This window comes from Oratosquilla oratoria, chromosome 41, assembly GCF_046742065.1.
Source record: "Oratosquilla oratoria isolate Oo_2021 chromosome 41, ASM4674206v1, whole genome shotgun sequence".
Taxonomy (NCBI): Eukaryota; Metazoa; Arthropoda; class Malacostraca; order Stomatopoda; family Squillidae; genus Oratosquilla; species Oratosquilla oratoria.
Window position 1 is genome coordinate 5,642,501 of NC_134817.1, and position 20,000 is coordinate 5,662,500.

At 38.8% G+C, this 20,000-nt stretch overlaps 1 protein-coding gene across 6 annotated transcripts in view; it reads left to right on the forward strand.

The window, feature by feature from the left end:
* Rbcn-3B (WD repeat-containing protein Rbcn-3B) overlaps positions 1-20,000 on the forward strand; it is a 72,485-nt gene that overhangs the window by 3,743 nt on the left and 48,742 nt on the right. For all 6 annotated transcript variants that reach the window (XM_076177822.1, XM_076177823.1, XM_076177826.1 and 3 more), the window contains exons 2-7: positions 4,280-4,442; positions 4,703-4,809; positions 5,671-5,749; positions 6,180-6,348; positions 10,581-10,771; positions 11,775-11,920. In XM_076177822.1, coding sequence (XP_076033937.1) covers positions 4,281-4,442; positions 4,703-4,809; positions 5,671-5,749; positions 6,180-6,348; positions 10,581-10,771; positions 11,775-11,920 — 854 coding nt within the window. In that variant the 5' untranslated portion in view covers position 4,280. The remainder of the gene's footprint in view (positions 1-4,279; positions 4,443-4,702; positions 4,810-5,670; positions 5,750-6,179; positions 6,349-10,580; positions 10,772-11,774; positions 11,921-20,000) is intronic.

Here is a 20,000-nt window from a genome sequence, read left to right on the forward strand (position 1 = left end):
CATATAGGCCGATGGGGGAGGAACTGGGAGAGGTTATCAGGGAGGGGTGGGTGGTAGGTGGAGGGGCAGAGGGTGTGTGAGAAGGGAACAGGTGGGACTTGGTGGAGATAAAGGAAGACATTTTATTTCATACATTTGTATAATGCGGGTAACAGATGGATGACGGGTGGGACTTGGTGAAGATAAAGGAGGACATTTTGGACAGTTTGTTGAAGTGGACTAAGGGGGACATTTCATACATTTGTATAATGTGGGTAACAGATGGATGATAGGAGGGGCGATGTTGAACATGCCTCTGTTCTGCTCAATGGTTTTGAAGCTTTGAATGGCGGCTGCTTCCAGGCATTTCCTCCTCACTCTGTCTGGTTCACTAAAAAGAAGCTCTGCGTTATCCCAATCCATCAGGTGGTCGGTGTTCTAGTGGATAACACAGTCTTGTCAGTTTCATTTTTAAAAGTGTTGGGGCTATCTTTGTAGTTGCTCCTTGGATTCTTTCACTTTTCCTTATATTCTTTTTAGTACTGGGTGACCATGGTGTCACTGCATACTCAATTCTTGGCCTTATAAGTGTGACTAGTATTTTCTTCACCATTTCTTCATCCAAGTAGGTAAAAGCCACCTTTATTGATCCCAGGAAGTTGTAGGTTTCTCCAACAGTTTTGTTGTCAGAAAAAACTACAACTTGCCAAGATGTGTGTGAGAATTCTACAAAAGGCAAACAGTTGATGAAGGCAGCTAGTACCTATAGTAGATGTTGTGTTACTGTAAGGAAAGAAGACAGGAAGCCTGCAGATAGCAATTCTTGGGGGAAGTAGGCTAGGGGTTCCTGAAATTTATATTCAGTCTAAAAAGACTCTGTGGGTGACCTTAGCAGGTTGCAAAGAGTTGTGGTTTCATTCCCATGGATACAAAATAAGAAGCAGTCATAGTCTTAACATCATAATAAAGCAAGTTCTTGCTAAATACAAAATGGATTGTGTGTGACACAATGAGTTATGTGGCTTGTGGATGAGCAATCATGGACAGCACAATTTCCTGAACTTGGGTGAAAAAAAATATTGTAAACATAACATAACAATTCAAGATGCTATCTTATTTGACATTCTTGATCTGTTTTCCATCAAACATAGACAAACCTTATTTTTTGTCAATGATCAGTTTAAAGTGTTGGCCTAGCTTGTAATGTCTTCACTTATGCAATGCTTTGACTGTGGCATAGGTCCCCTTTTCAATTGATGAATGTTTGCATTCAATGCTTGTCACAGTCCTCCAAAAGAAGGTAACTGGTCTGCTGTTTTGACTCAAAGTAACAGCAGTTGTTGTTGTTGTTGTTGTTGTCGTTCCCTAGACTGTCTGTCCGAGCAGTCCCGTCTCCCCAAGGAAGGCCACAGCCGAAACTGGGTTTTCCCACAAATCCTTTATAGAGTGTATGTTGTGTTGTTTGCGTGCATGATTGTGTATAATGCAGTTTTCCATTATGTGTTGTATGGTATGGGGTGAAGTGTTACATCCTGGGCAGCTGTTCACAACACGATCGTCCAGTCTCTTCTGGTAGCTTAGAAGTGCTGGGTGGTGACCGCATCGCAGTCTGGCCAAGTGGACTCTGTCCTTTCGTGGGAGAGAGGATTCAGAAGGGTGGATATCAGGGGGTCTGGCATGCAGCAGTGTGTTAATGGAGCGGTGTATGGTGTATCCATCTTGACAATGAATGGAGAAGTTTTATCCACTGCAGAAATTACAGCTGTGGCAGTATCTTATTTTAGATCTCCAAAAGATGCCATAGCAAGAACATCAAGTGGGAAGTTTGCTCCTTGACTAGTGGATGATTTTTTTTTTTTTAAGTCTTGGTATTTATCTAGAGTAATGAGAAATCATTCCAGAAGAACAAAAAAGAAGACACGTCTGTAGGAACTAGCAGAATTAGCAGTGGCTGCAGTTATTCAGGCTCAGGGTTGGTGTTTCCATCAACAATGATATAGGTAAAAAAAGGGAAAAAATGAAATGCTAGACATCAAGTGGGATTTTTGCAGCTTCCATGAACTGATGCCAGTTTTTACAAGGTTCAACTTGTGTTTGACCACATACTCTGATATTATCAATATATGCATGTCCTTAATGCTTTCCTCAGTAATGATATAATCAATGAATCTTGGAAGGCTGCTACTCCATTTGTTATATAGGAAGGTACTATCTTACGATGATATCTGCCACAGGCTTCAAAAGCAGAGGGATTGCCCTCTGATTTAGCTGGAATCTGATGGTAAACACTTAGCATTTTGAGTGTATTGAGTACTCTAATGAGCAACTTTGAGTACCAAATCATAATTTTTTGGTAGTAGGTAAGCATCCAACAGGGTGAAGTAGTTGATTTTTTGTGAATGAGCAATCACTGCATTTTATTTTTTATTTTATTTATTTATTTATTTATTTTATTTATTTATTTATTTATTTATTTGCTAGTGGTCTAGTTAATATCAGACTTTGAATAATGTCTTGGATTGACAGCTGTTGGTTGCCACTTGGGATTACTGAATAAAGCATGAGCAGGAACATTCATACAGGTCAACCCACAGACAGTGGAGGGTGTTGAATCAACACTTCTGATCCAAGCTATCATGCCTAAATGTGACATTAGTGCAGTGATCTCAAGTGTTAACATTTCATTACTCATGAGAATGAACCACAATATCAGCAGTACAATAGCCAAGAAGTTAGTAGATGCCATCAAGATTGGTCCTTGAGAAGATAGTGATTTCCATTTGTGCTTTTTTACCAGCATAAAAATCTCAGGGAGCTTCTAGTGGTCACTTTCCCATTCAAAGGATTACAAAGGCTGAGCATGCCGACAGGAGACCTTTTGGTTCATATCTAGGTCGGGTGTGGAAAAAAAATCATGATAATAATAGATGAATAAATAAAAACTATAATAATGTAAATAACAAATAAACTACATAAATAAATGCACAGGTATAGTTAAATGATAAACAAATAGGTAAATAGTAAATAATAATAAAGTGACATATAACTATTTTAGTATTGGACAAGCATTGGGGTGATGGAGCTTAGACAGTAACAAAGGTGGCAGCAGATGAAGTGAATTTGTTGGTTGTTTAGCCAAATTTGCCATAGTTTGGTGTAGCTCTTGAGAATTAGAGGCTGACAATCTTTAAGAAAGGTGCTTGGAAATTTATAGGAACTCTGAATTGACATTCATTGTGGGTTGTGTTAGAGGGCATGGTCATAGCCAGAATTTTAGTGTATCTCTCTATATGGATACCAAAAGTCTTCTTCCCTCTTTTAAAGGAGGTAGCCAGCCAAGACATGAATCTGAGGGAGTGACATTTTACTAAAAAACAAAAAAAAACAAAAAAAAACTCCCAATCCCATCCATTACCCATTTGTTTTCTTTTTATCTTAGCTCCTATCTGGAGTCTCATAATCCAGTTATACACTCTCAGCATGGATTCCATAGAGGTTGTGTCTTATGAGCTGGTGTTTTTTCACAAGATGATGCAGGAACATGACACAGCTAAAGTGGTGGACATTGTTTTCTTGATTTTCAGGAAATGTTAAAAGAATTTCCCCACAGAAGGTTAATGTTGAAAGTGAGGGCTGTGCATTGTGATGAAGGTAGTAGGTTAGATTGAAAACTGTTTTCTGGTTATCATTAAAGGCTTGTAATAAAATGCAATGTGTCATACATTTATGACATGTAGAATGCCACAGAAGACTGTACTAGGCCCTTTGTTGTTCATTATCTATACTGTGAATTGGTGATATAACTGTTGGGCTGGTAAGATATGGAAGTTTGCAGATGATACAAAAGTTAGGAGTGAACATGAATTTGGCAGAAAGTATTGTACAATTGTTGGAAGATCTGCAGGGGATAGTGAGTGTTTGGCAAGTGCCTTTTAACTCAGGTAATATGCATTGACTGAATTCAAATTACAACTATGCCCTATTAGGTAAAGGAATTGACGTAATTGAGTTGGAGATTGATTTGAATGTAGTGATCTTCAGTTTCATCAAATTCTTGAAACCATGTAGTATACTGAAATAGATTTATTGTATTGATGTTATTTTTTATATCAGTTGCTATGATTTTATCAAAGTTACATAAACTCAAGAATTTTTTCATATAGTTTGTAGGATGTGTTTTCTTCTTTTACTCGACATATAATTGTAGGCAAGGTGTTAAAAAATAAACATGAGCATAGGTTGTATGGCATGAAAACTGTGGAATGTGATGCTTAAATCTTACTTGCATATTTCCTTCCAGAATGGGTTCGCTCAACCTAGTGGTTCCAGTAGTTCTCTGGGGCCGTGAGGCTCCAACTCATGATATCTGCTCAGTTCTCTTGACTCGAGATGTCAAGACTGTAGTCACAGGAACTAGGGATGGACAGATCTGCATTTGGGATTTTGATCCTCCATCACTAAAGGTGAGTCTATAGAGGAGCAATATACTGTGTACATGTATGAATATTATTGTACTGGAAAGGAATTACACTCATGGGATTCTGTCGTTGTTTCCAGCTGTCATTCCCACTTTTGAATTTGCTTATGGTTGTAGCTTGGGCAGTATAATTAAATTTGTAATTATAATACACTTTCCATTGGATTATTCATCAAGAAATATTTGCATTTTTTAACTTAAATGGCCTTATTGAATATAATGTATTTGTTTATGTATTTGTTTCAGTTGACAGCCCGATGCTTATTAGTGGGACATACCTCAAGTGTACAGTGTCTTGCCCAAGCTAGTCTCACTCCTGGTAGCCAGTACATAATTAGTTCTTCAGAAAATGGGTAAGATTCTTTATGTTTGCTGTGATGACCTTGTACCTGTCAAAACTCTTAAATTATCTTCTGGTTTTTACCTAAGTTGAGGTCCCACTGTATTTTATTTGAAAGGATAGGTTGTACTTTTACTTTTATTAATGTCAGTATCATGAATGTGATTGAAAAAACAAGTGTATGTGTTTCTGTTGATTGAATTGGGTTCTGGTTTTTACAGGTCCCTCAGAATTTATTGATATTATTTGGCAATATATTTTTGTAGCAACATTTTCACGTGTTGATATAAGTAGTAGAATATTTAAATTTGAACTTGAGCATTTAGAATGTAACTCAAAGGTAGTTTGAATTAATGTTAACTAGATTAATAATATGTACATATACCAATGGCTTTTTCCTCTCTACAAGGGAGGTAGCCAAAGTCAAAGGCATAAAGCCACTCCCACCCAATTCATCCTCACATACACCACCCTCATTCACCACCCCTCCCTCCCTCTTTTCTTGGCTCCTCCTGGATGATTAATAATACAAGTGGTTAATTCCTTTGATGCTGTCATGTACTGAGTAGATTTTGTTGCGACAAATATTAAGTAGATAATAACATCCCAGCATTAATATGGTCTTAATTTAAGAATTTCATGTTCCAGCCAGGTTCTTCCAAAAAAAGGTGCCAAGATAAGAGGGTGGAGGGGAGTGGAGTATGTAGGGGATGGAATGGGTGGGAGTGGTTTCCTATGCCTTTTTCTTTTGGCTACCCCCCCATTTAAGGGGGAAAAAGCCTTTGGTATATGTATGTATGTATGTAAAGAATTAAAGCTATAGAAACTAACAACTAATGGTAATTTTCATTAATCTTTCTTGTTGACCATGAAGTGAGATGTGTACGTGGGACATCCGTGATGGCAGGTGTCTTGAAGTTTTTAAATCTGCCAATGTCCATTCATCAATGATTGTAAGTATCTTTGGGGTTACTTTTTAGAACAGAGTGCTGAGGTGGTTTAGGTATATTTGTAAGAATGAATGAGGAAATATGAGCAAAGTGAATGTGGAGAGCAGAAGTAGATGGAGTGAGCTTGAGGAAAAGACTGAGAATGAAGTTGATGGATAGGGTGAAGAGGTCTTTAGATGAACATTGAATGTGTATCAAGAAGGGTGATGAATACGCAGATAGTCTGAACAATGAATTAAATTTAAATTCTTTGTAATATAAATTATATGCAAGTTTTTGATGAAAGGATCCATGGTCTGTGTGTGTGTGTGTGTGTATTCTTTTATTTCCACATATTTGATGTCAATTTTGTGTATAAAACAATTTAAATTTTCTAAAGAAATTATGCTAATCCAGTCATAATTTATATATTGTTACTGCAATCTCCTTTCAGGCATACCAAATGTTGAATGTTCCTGATTCTCGGCTTTTCTGTGTGGGCAATTATCCAGAGATCTTAGTATATGATCCTATGACTCTGGAGGTGCTCTTCTCACTGTCTGCACGTATTGAGCCAGACTGGATCTCTGCTGTTCACATTTTACGTCCTCCAAGAAGAAATGGTATGTTCATGTATATATATATATATATATGTATATATATATATATATATATATTTTTTTTTCTATCTGGTCACTGTCTTCAGTTTACTTAAAAAATGCATTAACCTCTTCCATATGATGACACCTACATAGGTGTCACAAGGGGCAAGTGGGTATACAAAGATGCTGGTGTTGGCCTCTTGATTATATTTATTTTGTAGTAGTAGGAGAACAAAAAGAAGCTGAAAGAGGAGTGGGAGGGAGTGAAGGATAGAGTAGAACTAGGAGTAGAGGAGGAATGGGGATGGTTCAAAGAGGGAGTCACAAGGTGTGGAGAGATGGTGTGTGGAACAAGGAGGACGGGAGGAAGTAGAAGGAAGGGATGAGGTGTGAGTGGTGGGATGAGGAAGCAAAGAATGTTATAGAAGAGAAGAAGTGAGCATTCACAGATTGGTTACAAAATAGGACAAAAGAATCATATGAGAGGTACGAAGAAAAGAGAAGTAAAGCATAAGATAAAGGAGGTAAAGAGGAGAGCAGATGTAAAATGGGGTAAGAGTATGACAGAAATTTTTGAAAGTGATAAAAAGATGTTTTGGAAAGAAATCAAGAGGGGAAGAGGAGGCAAATCAAGTAGAGAAGAAAAGGTAAAAGGTGCAGAAGGAAAGATGACAATGGAAGAGATGGCAGTGAGAGGAAGATGGGCAGAGTATTTTAGGGAGTTGCTAAATGTGAAGGAGGATAGGGAAGGAAAGGTAGGTGCAGTGGGAGGTGCTAAGAAAATGACAGTGATGAGTGAGGAAAATGGAAGAGAAATAAGGAAAGATGAAGTGAAGGCAGTTGTTAAGAAGATGAGAGCAGGTAAGGCACCTGGGTTGGATGGGTGTCATGCAGAATGTCTAAAAATAAAAAAGGAGGTACAGTTATGGTGGACTGGCTGGTGAGGTTATTTAATGTTTGTTTAAGAGAGGGTAGAGTGCCAGAGAACTGGAGGAGTGCCTGTGTAGTTCCACTTTACAAGGGAAAAGGGGACAAGAGCACATGTAGTAGTTTCAAAGGGATCAGTTTGTTAAGTGTAGTTGGGAAGGGTCTTGATTGAGAGGATTAGGAGAGGAACAGATGGAGTAATTGGTAAGGAACAGTATGGGTTTAGGACAGGTAGGGGTTGTGTGGATCAGATTTTTGTGGTTAGAGATGTGTAAGAAAGCTTTAGGAAAAAGTAAGTATATTGTTTTGGCTTTTATGGATTTAGAAAAGGCTTATGACAGGGTAGACAGCAAGGCACTGTGGGAGGTATTGCAGATATATGGGATAGGAGGAAAGCATTTAAAAGCAGTCAAGAGTTTTTACAAGAATGGTAGACCTTGTGTCAGAATCAGAAATGGAGAGAGTGAGTGGTTTGAGGTAAAGATGGGACTTCACCAGGGATGTGTTATGTCACCTTGGCTGTTTAATTTATACATGGATGGTGTGGTGTAAGAGGTAAACACAAGGGTATTGGTTTGTGAATTGGAGATGGTTAAAGAAAATGGAGAAAAATGGGAGATAAGCCAATTGTTGTTTGCTGACAACACTGCTTGTGTCAGGATCTGAGGAGGGATTAAGGAAGTTAGTGATGGAATTTGGGAAGGTGTGCAAAAGAAGGAAGTTAAAAGATAAATGTGGGTAAAAGTAAGGTGATTAGATGTGCAAGGAGAGAATGTGGCAGCAAATTGAAAGTGAGTATTAAAGGAGAGACTGGAGGAAGTGGATAGCTTTAGACACTTGAGTGCAAATGTGTCAGGAAAGCGAGGAGTGGAGGTGGAGATAGAATGTAGATTGAGAGAAGCCTTGGGGGATTAAAAAGTGTAATGAGAAATATACATTTGGGAATGGGTGCTAAGTGGAGATTGTATGAAGGAGTGGTTGTATGGGGCAGAAACATGGGCCATAAGAGAGGAAGAGATGAGGAGTTTGAATGTGTTTGAGATGAAATGCCTGAGAAGTATGATAGGGGTTACTAGGCCAGATAGAGTGAGAAATGAGGAGGTGAGGAGGAGAACAGGGGTGGAAAGGGAATAGGGAGATAGGGTTTATGAAAGAGTATTGGGATGATTTGGACACATGGAAAGAATGAGTGAAGAAAGATTAGTAAAAGAGGTGTGGAAAGCAGAGGTGTAATAAGTGACTATGAGGGGGCAACCAAGGATAAGATGGATGGATGGAGTAAAAGGGGCATTGGGAAAGAGGGGAATGTCTGTTGAGGAAGGATGGGAGAAAACTGAAGATAGGGGTGAATGGAGAATGGTTGTGTATGGATGATGCTGTGATGCATGAAAGGGAGTGGGTGGGGAGGGAATAAGTGTGAATGATATTTTGATACACCTCGAAGGGATTTCTCCCTCTCATCTATTTTTCTGCATGAGGGGATGGAGAGGGGATGGGAGTCGCTGATTAAATGAAGTGGTTTTGCTATGGGTGTGCTGTGTCTTGTTACATTGCTTCTGATCCAGGGCAATGGGTGAGATGCAGGGATGACCTGTCATCCAGGAGGTGCCAAGATAAAAGGTAGGGAGGGTGGTGAATGGATGTGGAGTATGTGGGAATGGAAAGGGTAGGAGTGGATTTTATGCCTTTGTTTTTTGGCTACCTCCCTTGTAAGTGGGAAAAACTGTTGGTATATATAAAATAAAGTAATGTAGATGTCATAGCACATGAGTAAAATAAAACTTAAACCCACTCTTGGAGAAAGATAAGCTGAGATACAGAGTAAACCGTATATTTCGACCACTAGCTGTGGTCCTCTTCGGCAGTTACAAATATTGGGTACATAGACAAGAACATATATACAGAGAAGAAAGCTACAAAAGGGGAATTAGGTAAGCCTCAAGTCATGTGACCTGAGTGGTGTCGGACGTTTCGTCCTCTGGAGATGAAATCATTTACTGCCAAACTAGTAATGGCATCTAGTGACCATTGACCTTTGGGTGTGTTATAATTTGGGAACTGTTTTATAAATGAGGACTCAATAATTTTTCTTTTAAATCTACAATGTGATTTATATACTGTGGCTGCATTCTTCCAATTTATTCTGTTATCTAAAAGTCTTTTAGAGTGCAGAATACTCTGCCCATCTTCTTACTACTGTTTCTTTCATTATCATCTCTTCTTCTGCACCTTTTACCTTTTCTACTCAACTTGATTTGCCTCCCCTTCTTCTCTTAATTTCTTTCCAAAACATCTTTTTATTAACCTCAAAATTTTCTGTCATAAATTTACCTGCAAAGGCAGTGAAATATAGTTCAGTTTAAAGCTTTATGATTTGTTTAGATAAACCCTTAAGGAAGATGCTGTAATGCCTGCTATTTATTTTATATTAATTATTTGTTTATTTGTTTGTTATTATTTGTCTGTTCATTTATTATTATTTGATTTATTATTATTTGATTAATTATTATTTATTATTGTTTATCTGTCCATTTATTATTTACTACTTACCCATTTGTTTATTATTTAATTCTACCCATTCATTTATTTATTTTATTTTTATATTATTATTATTTTATTTTTATCATTATTATAATTTTTTGCATCCGACCTAATTATGGACTAAAAGGTCTCCAGTTGGCATGCTCCTCCTTTGTAATCCTTTGTAATATATACATGTATACATATATACAAATATAAATATATATACATTTATCAATTCATATATATATATATATATATATATATATATATATATACAGTGAGACCTCTCATTAATGGACGTTAATTAGCTGTGTTTGCGGTGTTTTCACTATGTTTTTGGTGCTGTTGTTTAGTGCGTGCAATCACTATGCCACCCAAAAACCACTCCAAATCAACGGACACCGTTACCCCCCTTTTAGTCCGTTAATGAGAGGTAGTACTGTATATATATATATATATATATATATATATATATATTATATATATATATATATATATATATATATATATATTATATATATATATTATATATATATATATATATATATATATGAATGTATGTATGTATACACACACATATTTCAAGGGCTTTCCTCCCCTTATGAGGTAGGTAGCCAAGTCAAGAGGCATACACCCATTCCACTCCCATCCACCACCCTCTCCTCCCTCTCATTTTAGCTCCTTGTGGATGACTGTGTATGATTTTCTTATAACTCCCTCATTTGTAAATTGAATTTTATCATCAAATTTCTAACATTGACTAATAATGCTTGGAACTACTTCATATTCATTTCTAACACTAGATGAAGTTGTCCTGGGCCTCACAACAAGTGGATGGGTTAAAGTGTGGACTGTCAGTGAACGAGAAGTACGGCCAGGCGAAGCAATATACGAACACGAGTCAAAAATGATCAGATCACTGAATGCGTTATCCATGGTGTGCTGTGACTACAATCAAAGGACAGTTCTCATTGTTACACAGAATGATTGGCAGGTAGGCTAACTTAATGTTATTCTTCAAAGCTTTTAATATTTTTGATTAGGTATTTTTTGAGATAGTGCCTTACACTTTAACTCAGCTGGATATTAACACTAGCTTGAAGGGATAAAAGTCCAGGAAGGGACCAAATAATGGGTAACTGAATGTGGTGGTCCTGAAAGATGAACGGCAAAGCTGCCCATTTTCAAAACCCATGAATCCCCTCGCCACCATCAGGAGATGCAACCCTGAGGGGCTGACACTTGGTCTCCAAACTGGGTTTAAGATCTCTCTATTAACTTCAATGATGTTTCTTACACTTCTTTACACATGGGGAGCCGACATCCAGTGACTGCTCTCCTCTGGGTTGTTGTTTGTGTTGTATTAGTATGGGATAGTTTCCATGTCACTGGCTTTTGATAATAGGAGTAGTACAGTTGTCAGCTCTCCATATGTGAAAAAGTAAAGGTAGTACCGATGTTTAGTGTTAGCCCCTTGGGGCTACACATCTGAAGATGGAGGTGAGGGTGTTGAAAGGTTTTGAAAATGAGCAACAGGAAGAGGATTCAGATATCCATCTTGGAGGACCCCCAGGATCAGGTGCCTGTCTTTGGTTCCTGTGTTTTTCTTTCCACCCTGTAATCATAACACACTTATTTTTGTCTACTACATCCCTTTTATATGATTCCCCTTTTTTCCACTTTATCTCTTTCTTCCCTTTCCTATTGTGCCATGCTCTCTTTTATTCTGTTTCCGTCTGATTTATTAACCATCCTTGTTCTGTTTCTGTTTGTGTGAGATATGGAGTGCAGGTGGTATAGTTGGAAGATACGTGTTTAGTATGCTATAGGTGTAGGTTTCTGGTTGTGCCCTTTGGGCTAGGGTTGTGGTATGATGTGATGGATGTATGGGTTATTACGATAACCCTGTCCTTTTTGTATGGCATCATGATATAAAATTAATTTCGTTTACATGGTAATGCATTAAACTTGCCAATTAATTTGTTCTTATTTTGCAGATATATGACGCAGGAGACTTTTCACAGTTGTGTAAAGTTTCAGTACCTACAGGAGAAAGGTGGATGGGTGGAGATTTTCTTACAGCAGACAGAGTCATCCTTTGGACAGATTTCGGTCAAGCTTATATCTACAAACTACCCACAAAGTAGGTGTTTTCATTTTATTCACCCTGATTGTGGTTATATTTCTAATTGTATGTTGAATCAGTTGATGTACAGACATTTTTATTTATACATGCACATGCATATATGCCTATAAACTTGGGCACATATACATACATAATCCAGGTGAAGTACTGTACTCAGAATGGATGGAGGTCACTTTATTTTTCTATTATACAATAGTGAACTGGCAATAGTATTAGCAGTGTGAATGCTCCCGTATAATGCTGTTGTATTAAGAATTATAAGAACAGCAGTTCCTGTAATACCAGGAATCAGAAATGGGAAATGGAATTTAAAATTGGCGAGTAAAATTGAAATGTGGTAAAAGGGCACTTTCAAACCTGGAGAGACCAACAACGGGTAGCTGCAAGTGGTGGTCCTGCAATGTGGAAAAGGGGCATCAGAGAAAATCATCTCCCTGCTACCCATCTTCAAAACCCCTGAACATCCTCACCTCCATCTGGAGGTGCAGCCCTAAGAGGCTGGCATTTGGTCACAGGACCAGGACTAGTCCCAGGATCTCTTGATTAGGACTGTATTTCCTCCACCTCTTCACAAGAGCTACCAGTGACTGCTCTCCTCCTTGTACAACCATAAACCAGTGATGTAAAAACAGGCCCACACTTACAACACAGAAAACCATCAAATATAAATAATACAGGAGAATGGGCTTATCCATGGTGAATGAACCCAGTAATTAGATTTATCATGAAATACAGAATACAAGGTTACCCCTTAATTAAGGATGAAATGGCCTTTTGGTATATATTAGTTCAAGTCAGCTAGATGTTTGATTAAATCTGAAGGTTATTTTTGCTCCTTTGTCTGGTTTAGGCTCATACTTATAGCATAAGTAGACTTTCACACTGCATTTGTTGTAGTAGTATTTCCTAACAAATTTTAGCTTGGGACTGGTGATGGGTACACAAGTAGTGTGACTGTGAATTGGGTATTGCATAGAATTGTCACCCCATCACCCATCCTCAGAATCTATCTACACCTAACTGGAGTTGCAGTTCTAAGAGGATTGGCTTTTTTTATTTTATTTTATTTATTTATTTATTTATTTTCTCTTCCATCAGGAAAGCTAAAAACTGGCAATTGCTCCCCTCCTTCCACTAGCTGGTAACAGAAACAGACCCAAATGGATGCAGGCAAAATTTGCTATAGTTAGGTTGTGTTCTCATACCTTGGCTGGCTATACCTGTCTTATAAGGGGTAATCAAATCAAATTAATCAAATCAAATCAGTCATTCTGAGTCCACTACTGAACAAAGGCCTTCCATGAGTCACACGACTGCACCAACCTCTGCCATGTCACTCCTGAAAACTTCTCAATCTCATCTCTCCATCCTCTGTCTTGTCTCCCTCTTCCACGGTTCCCATCTTGCGGTAAATAGGTCTTCCATGAGTCACACGACTGCACCAACCTCTGCCATGTCACTCCTGAAAACTTCTCAATCTCATCTCTCCATCCTCTGTCTTGTCACCCTCTTCCACGGTTCCCATCTTGCGGTAAATAGGTAGTATTCCCATAATGCTGACCATATAGCAAATGGTCTTACAGCAAAAAAATTTTGACATGCATATGGGATCAGCTGAGCAGAACTGAGGGATCTGCAAGGGAAAGTTTGTACCGATAGATACTGTATTTTGGAAAATTGGTTAATTGAATAATGAAATAATTTATTGAAACCCAAATATGTTGTGGATGAAAAATTATATGAATAATCCTATGGACAAAAAAAATCATATAAAAAGGTTTGCCATTAATAGACAACAATTCTGCATTTCCCCAGACACTATCAACCATGTTCCAAAACTCCAGTTCACCTTTTCCTTTCAGTTTTGTTTCATTCAGTGTTGACACATTCATCTCTCATGACTACCAATCTCTTCCCTTTTGTTCTCGTCAGTACCACATCCACACTCATGTAATGACCCAGTTATAAGGGTTCTGGTTGGAGTCCTTTTAGACCTTCTTATGCCTTCTTTGGCTCATAATGAAAAAAATACAGGGAGGATTCTTTCTCTGGTCCAGTTAGCTGCCTTCTATGACATGGAAACATGATGGCAACATTTCTTTAATCCCCCCCACCACCACATAGCAGTACTTAACCTAAGAACATGAACCTCTTCAATGTGAGTCAAATACTCACACACACATTAGGTTGCCTGATGTACAATGATGCATCACAATACATGCATTATAAAATATAAAGTTACAGCTGTTATAGTCATTCTCTTTCACTCTAAATGTTTATAACCACAGAAACTGCAATCAAGCCTGTTCACAGAATATGAGGGTCGATCACCTATAACTACATAATAAATATAATCAGGATGTTGATACTGGCATTCTGATATTTCCACTTGTGCCTCATGACACTTACATAAGTGTTATCATATTCTAGGAGTTAAACCCTTGACATCTGAAAATGGAATTAGTCACAAACTTAGGAATAATTGAAGATTTAGAAACGAAAGTTACATTGTTATACACTACGGTGTGGTTGTGATATATCTTAAACTTTTCTTTTCTTCTTTGTTTCTCTTTGCCAATTCAAGCTGTTCTAGAGACATATTGCTGTGTTATTATTTGGACTGTTGAAAGTATCTTCAAAAGTGGTGATAATGATATTTGCCTCAACTTTCACTGACTGGAAACCTGCAGCCCAACAGTGGCTGGCAATGATCCTCGGGGTCTCTCGTAGATCTCTGTAGGAAGAAACTTTGGACTGTTGTCTTTGTAACACTGCAGGACAATTTCTATGTTACCAGCTTATCGTAGTAGGAGAGGAGAAGTTGGTATTTATCAGCTTTCCTTGTTTGAAAAAGTGGAAGAAATACAGTTGAAATTGATAAAGATGTTTGGCTTAGTCCAGAGATCAAACGTCAGCCCCTCAGGATGTGCACCTCCAAATGGAGGTGAGGATGTTGATGGATTAGGAAGATGGGCGAGAGGGAGATAAATCACTGTGATGTCCATCTTGCAGGACCACCTATTTGCAGACACTGTACTTGTCATGGATCCCATTCTTCATAAGTAAAATCTTATAAACAGGTAGGAATGTGGTGGATGCCTACGGTAGTAATTCTTAGTCATAGAAAAATAGATAAAGTTTGAAATTAATGATTATTGATAGATTGCAGTGCATTTATGAAATGAAAAATTGGCCTCTATATAATTGTATTTTGCTTCCAGTTAATTGATAAAAGGATGTTTGTGCATCAGAAATAGAAAATAAATTAATGTATTAAAGAAATTTAGATTTTAGGGTTTGTGTTATGAGAGCCTACTACATGATTTCTAAATCTCCTTGGTACTTCATATCTAGAAATAAGTGAAAATTATGAATACAATCAGCTCTTGTATATAAACAGTAAACAAGTTCTTACAGTAACTAAGTTTGTGTTCTTAAGATTGAATTTTATTAGGCTTTTGTAATAGATTGATAAGAAAAGATGAATAAGATAAACATAATGACACATTGCTGACAGTACCAATTATAGTTTCATATGTTATCTGTTCTGCTTAAGAAATCTGTTGAATGCCTGTAGAACTTTTGTAAGCCATTTACTGAATGCCTGCATCATTTTCTCTTGTAACACTAGCAAAAGCCTCAGAACATAATCTGGATTTTGCAGTGACCTTTGAGAAAGTGTTTCTTAATCAACTAAATATGTGATCTTGTTAAGTATTAGTGATTGTAGTTTAGGTACCAGGGTATTTGCTGATGGAAAATGGAGCTGTTGCTAGACAAAGTCTGACAGAACTGACCCCATTAGATTCAAGAGAACCTTGGAGGTATACTCCAATTCTCTTTTCCCTTCCCTTTATCCTGTCTCACTTCACCCCTTTCCTCCTCCTCCTCCTCCTCCCCCACCTCCTCCTCCTCCCCCACCTCCTCCTCCCCCCCCCATTCCCTCACCCGAAGTGTGATAATGTTGTTAAGGATAATGTAGAAATGCTGGTGAATTATCACCCCTTACCTCCCCATCCCTACCCCTTTTCCCACCTCTTTCCATATTGTCTCTTCCCCATCCACTATAACTTCTTTCCACATCCTCTTTCACCATTTCTTTTTCCCCGTTCCTCTTATCCCCATCCCATTCCCTCCTTACTTCCTCTTATCATCATCTCTTTCCCATCTTCCCCCACCCTACACTCTCTCCCTCTTATCAATGGCTATTTTTCAATAGTACTTGGTTATTAAATCATGCTTCTTCAAGGGTCCTGAATCCAATTATGTACTTTTGTAAAATATGAAATGCATATTTACAGCTTATTTTTCTAATAGAATTTTTTGTAGCAAACCTTGAGCATCTGTTGGGAAATATTGTTTATTTATTTGTTTATTTATTTATTATTTTTTTATAAGTTGACTTTGCACTATTTCTGTGAATGTCTCTGACTTATTTTATCACTTAGCACTAAACTTTTTTATGGTGCTTACAATTTTATGAATAATGGAAGCATGCTGAATGCAGTAGGATTATCTTTAATTGGGTTGTCATATTATTTTTACCTCTTATGATATGACTAGTCCCTGAAAAGTATGAGTCCTCTTGAATGCATGCTATTATTTCCACAGCTGATGCATGTATTAGTTTTTGTATCATTTCTTATTGAATGAGGATCAGAGATTGCACAAATGAGGATGAGCTGAGAATGAAATAAGGTAGTAAAACCATAAACATATTTTTGAACTACCTTTTTTGTGAGGCAAATGGCAATTTTTTTTTTATTATATATTCATTTATTTTTATTATTATTATTGTTTTTTCAATAGATAATGTATATACACATATTTATCATTGTAGGAATGCTATGCACACACAGGGACTTTACATATTACACCAGTGAAAATTTTGTGTGCAAAAAGCATCTATTTCCCTTTTAAACATCCACTATTCTTTGGGGTATTGGCTGTGTGTTATTGTGAGGTAAAAATCTGCTCAGTAGCATGCAGCTCATACTTTAGGGTCTATATGGAGCACCCTTATGGACTAGAGCCACCCATCATTTTTGTCTGTATTAGAGGAAATATCTGCTCAAAGAATAATGATGTTACTTTATCATACAGTGACTGTCCCTCCATTATTCTGTCCCCTCCATCCTTAATACTGTCTTGTAGCACTTCTCTAAGTGTGCACTTCCATTTTTGATGGGCCCTGTGGTAGGGGAGAAAGAATACTGCCATCAAGTGTTCTCACTTGAGTTGTAAAAGGTGACTAAAATGGGAGAGAGTATAGGACTAGGCATCTTATTCTCTGTAGCTCCAAAGGGGACATTCCTAAAAAAAAGCAAAGGCATAAGAGGGTCTGGGAGTTTTCCAACCAGAACCCTAAAGTTTGGGTCTTTTAATATGTGTGTGTGTGGTACAGATGTGAGTAAAAGAGAAGAGATAGGCAGTATATGAGAAGAAAGATGAATGTGTTGGCAGTGAGTGAAACTAAGTTGAAAGGGAGGGGTAAGTTTGAATTTGGGAGTGGATTTGGGAGGGTGTCAGGAGTGAAGAGAGGATGAGAGAGAGAAGGGGTGGCTATACTTGTAAGTAAAGAGATAGTCGAGTGGAAGGAGGTTTCTTCAAGGGTCATATGGTTGAAGGTGAAACTGGGAAGGGAGATGTGGGTCTTTGTAAGTGCATATGGGCCTGGTAGTGAGAAGAATGTAGAGGAAAGGGAAGCTTTTTAGATAGATTTCAATGAGTGCATAGATGGTTTAGGGAGAAATATCAATATAGTGGTATTGGGAGATCTTAATGCTAGGGTAGAAGATGAACCAATACAGAGTGGTTTGGAAATGTGGAGTTCCAGGAAAAAATCATAGTGGAGAGTTGATGGTGGAGATGTGTTTAGAAAGAGATTGTGTGTGTGTGTTTATATATAGTATAGTAGAGATGAGGTGTCTGAGAAGTATGGTGGGGGTTACTAGGCTAGATAGAGTGAGAAATGAGGAGGTGAGGAGGAGAACAGGGGTGAAAAAGGATTTGGGAGAGAGGGTTGATGAAAGAATATTAGGATGGTTTGGACACATGGAAAGAATGAGTGAAGAAAGACTAGTAAAAGAGGTATGGAAGGCAGATGTGGAGGGAGTGAACATGAGGGGACGTCCTAGGATGAGGTGGATGGATGGGGTGAAGGGGGCTTTGGGGAAGAGGGGAATGTCTGTTGAGGAAGGAAGGGAGAGGACGGAAGACAGAGGTGAGTGGAGAATGGTTGTATATGGATGATGTTGTGACTGCATGAGGAGGAATGGGCGGGGGGTGGGGGGGGGGGGGGGGCCCCCAAGTATGTGTGAGTAAATTTTGACGCAGCCCGAAGGGATTTCTCCCCGTCCTCTCCTTATATGCAAAGGGGGACGGAGAGGGGGGGTCGCCGATTAAATGAAGCGGCCTTGCTGTGGATGTACTGTGTCTTGCGACACTGCTTCTGACCCAGGGCGGTGGGCAGGGTGCAGGGATGACCCGTCATCCAGGAGGTGCTCAGATGAGAGGAAGGGTGGGAGGGGTGTGGAGTGTATTTAGGGATGAAATGGGTGGGAGTGGTTTCTATGCCTTTTTCTTTTTGGCTACCCCCCATGTAGGGGGAAAAAGCCTTTGGTATATGTATGTATGTATAGTAGAGCTTGTGTCAGGATTAGAAATGGAGAGAGTGAATGGTTCGAGGTAAAGGTGGGACTTCGTCAAGGATGCATTTTGTCGCCTTGGCTGTTCAACTTATACATGGATGGGGTAGTGCGAGAGGTAAATGCAAGGGTAGTGGGTCAGGGATTGGAGATGGTTAAAGAAAATGGAGAAAAGTGGGAGGTGAGCCAGCTGTTGTTTGCGGACGACACTGCGCTTGTGGCAGGATCGGAGGAGGGGTAAGGTGATGAGATGTACAAGGGGTGAAAGGGGCAGTAGACTAGAAGTGAGTATTAAGGGAGAGCAACTGGAGGAAGTGGATAGTTTTAGATACTTGGGTGCAAATGTGGCAGGAAAAGGTAGAGTGAAGGTGGAGGTAGAATGTAGATTGAGATAAGCGAGTAAATGCCTTGGTGGATTAAAGAGTGTAATGAGGATTAGACATTTGGGAATGGATGCTTAGAGGAAACTGTATGAAGGAGTGATTGTGCCAATAGCACTGTATGGGGCAGAAACATGGAACATAAAGAAAGGAAGAGAGAAGGAGTTTGAATGTGTTTGAGATGAGGTGTCTGAGAAGTATGATGGGGGTTGCTAGGCTAGATAGAGTGAGAAATGTGGAGGTGAGGAGGAGAACAGGGGTGGAAAGGGAGTTGGGAGATAGGGTTGATGAAAGAGTATTAGGATGGTTTGGACACATGGAAAGAATGAGTGAAGAAAGACTAGTAAAAGGTGGTATGGAAGGCAGATGTGGAGGGAGTAAACATGAGGGGACGCCCTAGGATGAGGTGGATTGATGGGGTGAAGGGGACTTTGGGGAAGAGGGGAATATCTGTTGAGGAAGGACGGGAGAGGACAGAAGACAGAGGTGAATGGAGAATGGTCGTATATGGATGATGTGATGCATGAGGTGGAATGGGTGGGGGGATGGGGGTTGAGGTAGTATGTGTGAGCAAAATTTGACGCAGCCCGAAGGGATTTCTCCCCGTCCTCTCCTTTTATGCAATGGGGGGACAGAGAGGGGGGGTCGCTGATTTAATGAAGCGGCCTTGCTGTGGATGTGCTGTGTCTTGCGACACTGCTTCTGACCCAGGGCAGTGGACAAGGTGCAGGGATGACCCATCATCCAGGAGGTGCTAAAATGGGAGGGGGGTGGAGGGGTGTGGAGTGTATTCGGGGATGGAATGGGTGGGAGTGATTTTATGCCCTTCCCTTTTTGGCTACCTCCCTTGAAAGGGGAAAAAGCCTTGGTATATGTATGTATGTATATGTATATGTATATGTATATGTATATATATATATATATATATATATATATATATATACATATATATATATATATATGTACATACATATGTATATATATACACACTGAATGGTTTCCAGTGAACAGATTAACATCTTTTAAACCTTATTTCACTTTTAATTCCTT